The following is a 7,876-nucleotide window of genomic DNA, read 5'->3' as shown; positions in this document are numbered from 1 at the left end:
GCCTCCTCTGTCCATGAGATTTTCCAGGCAAAGATACTGGAGTGGGTTGCCATTTCCTTCTCCAGGGGATCTTCCCAACACAGGGATCGAACCCGGGTTTCCTGCACTGCAGGCAGATTCTTTACCAACTGAGCTACAAGGGAAGCCCAACAATAATTACTCTTAGAGATATGAAAGTGGCAAACACTATTTCTACAAAAACACCATTTTTTGCTTTCAAACCTCTTTATGGATATTTCCCAGCCCACGTCGAAACCAACTTACCTTAGTCACTTCTCCCATGGAGATGCGATTAACTTTCAAGCGACGAAAAACAGACTAATCACATTCAACCTACCAACTCTGTCACGTGTTGATGAATTTTTAAAGGCTAAGATGGGTAATCCAGCGATGTGTATTGAAAATCCTTTCCCATTTCTGCAATGTTTCCACCCCTCTCCTCTACATGGACTCAGGCAGGATTGATCCACACCTGGGCTGCATTAGAAGGGGCCCTAGAGAGATGGTATCAGCCTTGCAGGCTGCCAAAAGGGCCTCAGGCCACTGTGAACATAACATTTGGGACCGACCAAAGAGGTTAATTTACTACAAATGACTCCCCAGGGACCCTGAAATACTGGTCTTCCACCATCTGAATGGGCTACATTGATGGACTGTCCAAAAATTCTCCCACTGGTTGTACAGCCACAGCTATAAACACACTGCATCTGGAGGCAAGGTTTTCTGTGTCCAAAGTATCCTCTGTGCTAACAGAAGAGAGTCAAACACAATGGTTTTATGATATATTTAAAATGAATCTTTCTGTGTCATTTCCTGGACTAAATCCTGGCTCTCTGAAAACAGGCAATATAGTTTTTATTGAATTTAAGTTGTTTTTTGGTGAAAAGAAAAGGAATTCAAATTCAGCTTTTCATAAACAGCTACGTGGTCATTCTGCTTGTAAACGTACAGAATATAACTGATATACATCACAATCAGATATGTATGTTATTTATTCACAAGCTTAACTGGTAAAATAGAAGACCACCTGTTTCAAATGCACCGACACCACAGACAGTGTATGTATCAGAAATACTTGGTCTACAGTATTTCATCCTATTTGGTTCAACCAAGAAAAACTATTAATACTTTCTTAGATAGGAAAAGTGATGCTTTTTATATTTTGTGATAGATTCACATTGATTCATTTTTTCAGAATATACTAAAATCAATTTAATCTAATTTGAACATGTTACTAATTTTTTTCTTTTGTTTCCTGAACACAGACTGTAGCTTAGGAACCTACCGTGTTATACCTAATCAATCCTACTTTGTACATAAATCACAACACATTTCATATTTCATTTTAGAAGGTCCTATTGAAAAACTGTATTGAAAAGTGACTCATCCGGTTCTGGATTTACATGGCAACATTTGAAACGAGTGGTCTAGCTGACATAGGCAGCCATGCAGAAAGAGTTAACAACAGTCATAGAAATACCAAAATAATTATTGTGAACAGCAACTGCTAAAAGTAAAGAAAGAATGAATAAAAATAAGTTTATGGTTTCACTGTTAGTAACTCACTACTGAGTTCATATGAATAAAATCAGTTCATGTTCATAAAATCCATAGCATAATCACATAGACTATTGGCTTCAGAGTGATTGTATTCTGTTAGATACATGCAGCATTAAAAAAATCTACTTTGACATTTTAAAAAAGAAGGTCTGGAAAAAGTACTTTCTCCAATTTCCTCAATAATTCAGTTTTATTTTAAAGTCCAGGTAAAAACTCTGGGACCAGTTTACCTTTTATAGTTTCATGGCCATGTTACACCCCTTCTTTTCCCCTGACAATATCAATCCTCCAAACAATAAAAAAGCATAAGCCTCGCCTTCAAATAAAATACTTAAAAAAAAAAACCTATCCCAAACAAAACAAAATAATATTGAGCAAAGAACTCAATTGCTTTTAAAAAGGTGAAAACACTGGTGACATTATTTTCACTTCAATCACTTAACTCATCTAAGTGAATGCTTCAAAGTGCTCCTGTGGCTCGAGAGAGAGACTCCGGCAGAAAGGATGGACGGAGTGCATCTCAACGGTCTGGCCAGGCAGTGGGAGTGCTTGGTAAATTCTCGCAGGCTCCTCCTAGGCGGAGAGCCCACTACACGTCGCTGGGCGACCGCGCTCTCTGGGACAGGCCGGGCGGGACGCAGCCACAGCACACAAGGCAGAGGGCCTTCTGGATCTCCTGGTTTCTGAAAGCATATATGACAGGGTTGATAATGGAGTTGTAGGTGGCGGGCAGGAGGGTGGCGTAGGTGTAGATGGAGGGGTAGGTGTAATCGGCGATTAAGGAGTAGAGGGTGAAAGGCATCCAGCAAGCAGCGAAGGTCCCCAGGATGATGGCCAGGGTGGAGACCCCCTTCCGGGTGGTCACGTAGTGCGAGGTGGCCAGAAAGTGGTGCTGCAGGGCGATCTGATGGGCGTGCCGCATGACAATCTTACAGATCTGGATGTAGAGCTGCAGCATGAGTGCGAAGGTGAAGAGGAAGGAGACGGACAGGATGGCGGCGTTGTTCTTGGTGAGGGGCCTGACCACGCTGCAGGTGGACTCGTCCCGCAGGCAGTTCCAGCCCAGGACCGGCAGCAGGCCCAGGCAGATGGAGGTCCCCCAGAGCATGAAGAGCATGACGTAGGTAAGCGTGACCGTCCTCTCTGAGTGGTAGGTCAGGGCGTAATACAGGGAGAGGTAGCGGTCAACTGTGATGGCCAGCAGGCTGCAGACGGAGGCAGAGAAAGAGGCCACGATGAGTCCAATGGTGACCAGCTTGGTGGCCTCTGACTGAAGCAGGTAGGCAAACACGAAATTGACGATGAGTCCGATGCCGGCCAGCAGGTCTGCAAGCGCCAGGCTGCCTATCAGCAGAAACATGGGTGCCCGCAGGCTGGGGTTATGGAAGATGATAAGGACCACGATGGCATTTTCGCAGGAGATGAGAGTTCCCGAGGTACATAAGACAATGTCCCAGGGGTTAACCACCAGCTCTGGCTCAGGCTGCAGGACAGGGACCTGGGAGGAGACCTCAGCCGAGATGTTCCCGGAGGCACCGGCATCTACAAACTCCGGAGGCAGCCCGCTTACATTGACCTTCGGGTCTTCATTCATTTTAACCCCTTTCCGCTTCAACGAAAAGACAGGCGGTTTACTGTTGAGATACGGCAGGGCGACAATCCCACATCACGCAAAAACCACACCAACAGCGAGCCAGCCCTACTCAGACACTGCCACCAAACGCCACAAGCTTCCCAAATCACAACCTGGTAAGAAATATGACAAAAGCCAAAGTCTCCGTGGCTTAAAACCCACCACCACCACCACAAAAATGCCGTTTTGGCGCTGGGGGACACCCAGGATGGGGTTTGCACACAGGCGCGCGAGCGGGGCAGGCACACGCGGGACCGCGGCGGTCTGTTTGCTCAAGTGCTGGGGACACCCGTGAAAATGTGTCTCGCGTGCCGCCAACGAGCGGCCGCCTGGCACCGGGGCTGCCGCGGGGGGGAACCGCGCCGCGGCGACAGCTCTCCAGCCGGGCCAGGCTGCCATCCTCTCTGGAACGTTCAAAACTCCCACCCGCCAGGCGCCCGGCGCGCGCGCACACTCACACCCCAGCCAGAACAAAGCGGGTCCCGGCCGCTCCCCTCTACCCCGCCCCGCCGCCCCGTGCGCACGGGGCAGTCGCCGCAGAGCCACGAGAGGGGGGCGCGCGCGATGGAGGTGTGGACACGGACGGACAGACGGATGCCCAGGCACCGCGGCGGACGCGAGGGGACGCGAGGGGGCCCACAGGGCGCGGGTACATCGCGGGGGTCACCTTGGCGCGCCCAGGCCGGCGGGGGGCGGGGGGGGTTCCTCCGCTGCTCCCGAAGCGCTACCCGGGTCGCATGTCGGCGCCGGACCGGCGGGGCGAGGGGCGGCGGCCGCGCGCGGGGCCTGGCCGGGAGGGCGGGGGCGCGCTCCGCGCCAGGTGAGCGGCGGCGGCAGGTGAGCGGCGGGCTCGGTTCGCGCGCCCGGCTCTCCCCGCCCGGCCGCTCGCTCTCCCCGCCCGCGCGCGCTGCCGCCCCCGCGCGCGCCGCCGCCGGAGCCCCGGGAGGCCGGCGCGCGCCCCACGGGTCGGGGCTGCGCTGGGCGCGCGGGCGGGGAGAGCCCCCCACAGCCGGGTGCGAGCGAGAGGAGCCGGACGCCGGGAACTGCAGCGTCACGGTGGCCGCCGCCGCCCCGCATCCCACCCGGGGCTCTCACGGCGCGGGGGCGGGACAGCGCCGCCCCGGAGCCCCGTGACCCATTTCGTTCCCGAGGTCCCCCCTCGGGTGTCCCGGTCTCCAGGGCCCGCTTCTCCACGCCTTTCTCTAAACTGCTACCTTCACACCCAAAAGAACTGCCTAGGGTGGTACTCAGGATGGTCAGGTGGGATGGGGCGGGGGTGAGCAGATTTAGGGAAGCGGGGTCTTTGATCCAGCCAGCTGTTTTCGGAATTGCAGTTGACCACACTGCAGTCCTGATCCCCAAGGGACCCCCTTCCTTAGGTGCGTCCTGGACCTAGCTTTGTTTTTAATCACTATTCCCTGGGAATATTTACTTCACTGGATATAGGGTGCTGCTACGTGAATCATCATTATTATCATCAAATTGCACTTATTAAGTGTTGCCCGAGCTGTGTTTTCCGATGGAAATCATTTACAGACTTCCTGCAGAAGCAGATGCCGGCCAAAACCCAATTCATTGATGCACTGAAGTGGCAATGTTAGTTTATCTTTTCATTTGAACACATTCAATAGTTTCTAAGATTGAGAACCTGATGGCTATCTGCTTTTATGAGCCTGTCTCCTCTGGATGCAAAATTCAGAGCACCTGGGAGATCCCAAGTTTAAATATGGTCTCTCTTTCAAGATGGGAGAAGGAAAAGGCGTGATACTCTGGTCTTTCCCCATCAGCAGTGAAGGTTTTCCCAGCTACCTTTCTCCACCCTGAGGTGGGAGGAATAGTTTCTGTGTGAATAAAGGTGGTCTGCAGGGTGTAGGACCCTAGAACTAACTCCTTCCTGCAGATGCAGCCTCCTTCAGCCACCCCATCTTCCCTCTGAACTCACTGTCATTCCTCACTCCCACCCTTCAGGCTCACCCACTAGGATTCCCCCTCCTTCCCCCTCCTTCCCCCTCCTCCCCTCTCCTGTCAATCAGCCCCTGCCTCTGCAAGATCACCCCAGCTCTCTCTGCACCTCAGGTCTCAACTGCAAACCAGTGGCTCTGGGGTGGAGCCCAGATTCTGCGTTGGCAGTCCTCTTTTCCAGTGATCCTGATGCTGCTGGCCCATGGACCAAGAAGCCAGGTTCTATGGCATTTTAAGAATGCCTTGTACCTCATGGAGAAGCACGCTGAGGGCTGGGCATGCAAATCCTATAAGCCATGGTCTCTGCTCACAGGCAGGTACAGTCTGGTGGTGGCGGACACATAAAAAGCAGAAGTAATACCAGGCAGCAAATGCGGTAATGTAGGGATATGCATCTTCTTCTCAACTGTTAGGCAGTGAATCAAAGCGTTTTTAGAATAAGACGAAGAAAAACAGTCATTTAAACATACAGATAGCTGTTTCAGTATGACACAGTTCAAACCACCTGCCAACATTTTAGGAGCCTCGCTTCAGCAGATTGGTTTAGGGAAAGTGAGTGACAGCACCAGCCAGACACTGTTCTCATCAATAACACCGAGTCGGGCCCTGACCTACAGGGCTTACAGCTGTGGGATTTCACGCCCTCTTTAATGTGTTTAGGAAATAAGAGGAAAGAATGGAGGCTTGCAGGACTTCCCTGGTGGTCCAGTGGTTAAGACTCCATGCTCCCAGTGCAGCGAATGTGGGTTCAGTCCCTGGTGGGGGAACCAGGATCTTGCATGCTACATGGTGCAGCAAAAAAAAAAAAGATAAAAATTTTTTTAGTAAATTAAAAAAAATAAAGAATGGAAGATTGAGAAGAGAAATAGATGGATGGCAGAGATGTGTAGGTTTATGCAGTTTTGAGACCTGGAAAGCATTAAAGGAAGAAACTGAGAAAACTTATGTGGGGCTTGGATACAGCTCAATGGTGAAACCTGGGTGCCAGGGACCAGGGCAGCTCCTCCAACGGCCAAGGTCAGTGGTGCATTCACGTCCTGCTGTTACTTCTTCCCCTTGAAAGGCTGCTTGTAACAAAAAGAAGAATTTAAACATGACTCCAGATTTCTGTGTTTATTGGTGTATTTGTCAGGACTTCTGTTGCAATGGCACCCCACTCCAGTACGCTTGCCTGGAAAATCCCATGGACGGAGGAGACTGGTAGGCTTCAGTCCATGGGCTTGCGAAGAGTCAGACACGACTGAGCGACTTCACTTTCACTTTTCACTTAAATGTACTGGAGAAGGAAATGGCAACCCACTCCAGTGTTCTTGCCTGGAGAATCCCAGGGACGGAGGAGCCCGGTAGGCTGCTCTCTCTGGGGTCGCACAGAGTCGGAAACGACTGAAGCGACTTAGCAGCTGTTTCCCAGGGGGCAGACATGCAATTCAGACCAGCTTGCTTTAAAATGGATGCTGCTGTCTGGCATGGCTGGGGAAGGTCCTGGAGAGACTCAGGGTGGAGGAGAAGCTCCAGGAACAGGGTCCGGCCCTTGTGCCGAGGCCCTTTGTCAGCCCGTCTCTGCTGGCCTCGAACTGTCCCTTCCTAGACCAGCATTTCCCGCGCAGCCATGAACATGGCCTCAGGCAGCCCCAGGCTGGCACACTGAGACCGTCTTCCCAGCTGGCAAGAGAAATTCCCACACAGGACTCTGGCCCAGCCTTCAGTTACGCACAAGGCTGTGTTCCCAGTTAGCCTCACCCCCTTTACGGGACACTGCAGCAGACACCCTCAGTGTGTGACGTTTATTTTCTTCTTGTTCCTTATCTTCTTGGTCATTTTTTTCTATAACTTTGGCAAGAGATTGTGTAGGAGGTAAAGCATCTTGCCTCTCTTTGACTCCTTCAGCAAGTCAGAGAGATGGGGGATGCTCAATTTATACCCCAAATTCTGCAAGGTGTGTACACAGGATGTGACAACGTGTGGCTGGAAGTGCTCTAGCAATGGTCTTGCTAACAGTGAATGAGGATGACCAGCTCTGTGTTTTCGTCCCTGGACGATGCCTGCCTAACCCACGGGCACATATGGGCAGGTAATCAATGCTTACTTTGCTTGGTAGTAGACTTGACCTATCCTAACCCTTGATTATCTAAGGCTCACGTTTCTGACTGCTTTATAGTCAACCGAGTTTACATCGATTACATAAAATCAGTGACACCCAGAAACTGAAATTTCATGGGTTGGTAAGTTTCCCCACCGGCTAAAGCAATAACAAAAAGGAGTGACTGACCTGGGGACTTTTATTTTGTTCCATAAGTTCATTTGGGCAAGCACACTTCTAACTACTTTCATTATTATTTCAAAAGGAAAGAGAGACAATTTTAGGCATTCAAAAAAGGGCATATCTCAAACAAAAGGGTAGTTCTTTTTTTTTTTTTAAGGATTGTACTTTACATGAAATACATCTTGTTTTATGAAAACTCACCACAGTGTTCTAACTTTTCTCATTTCCATCAGCTGGGTGGAAACTGCCAGAGCACAGATTTGGTTGGAGGATGACTCTTTAAAAAACACTTATTTATTTATTTGGCTATGCTGAGTCTTCACTGCGGGCGTGGGATCTTTGATCTTCCTTACAACATGCAAAATCTTTTAGTTGTGGCATGTGAACTCAGTTGCAGCATGTGGGATCTAGTTCCCTGACCAGGGATCGAACCCAGGCCCCCCCATTTGGAGTGCCGA

At 50.5% G+C, this 7,876-nt stretch overlaps 1 protein-coding gene across 1 annotated transcript; it reads right to left on the bottom strand.

Moving 5' to 3' along the window:
- Positions 1-838: 838 nt before the first annotated feature.
- On the bottom strand, positions 839-3,492 carry GPR12 (G protein-coupled receptor 12). Its single transcript, XM_081552042.1, has 2 exons — positions 3,352-3,492; positions 839-3,270 (listed from the first exon to the last, which is right to left on the bottom strand). Exon 2 carries the CDS (start codon positions 3,152-3,154, stop codon positions 2,150-2,152), a length of 1,005 nt encoding a protein of 334 aa, XP_081408168.1. The 5' UTR covers positions 3,155-3,270; positions 3,352-3,492; the 3' UTR covers positions 839-2,149.
- Between the last annotated feature and the right edge of the window lie 4,384 nt (positions 3,493-7,876).

The sequence above is a fragment of the Giraffa tippelskirchi genome, chromosome 12 (genome assembly GCF_054371585.1).
Source record: "Giraffa tippelskirchi isolate mGirTip1 chromosome 12, T2T-mGirTip1v1.2.pri, whole genome shotgun sequence".
Lineage (NCBI taxonomy): Eukaryota > Metazoa > Chordata > Mammalia > Artiodactyla > Giraffidae > Giraffa > Giraffa tippelskirchi.
Note: the sequence above shows the minus strand (reverse complement) of the source record. Positions and strands in the feature narration are given on the sequence as shown.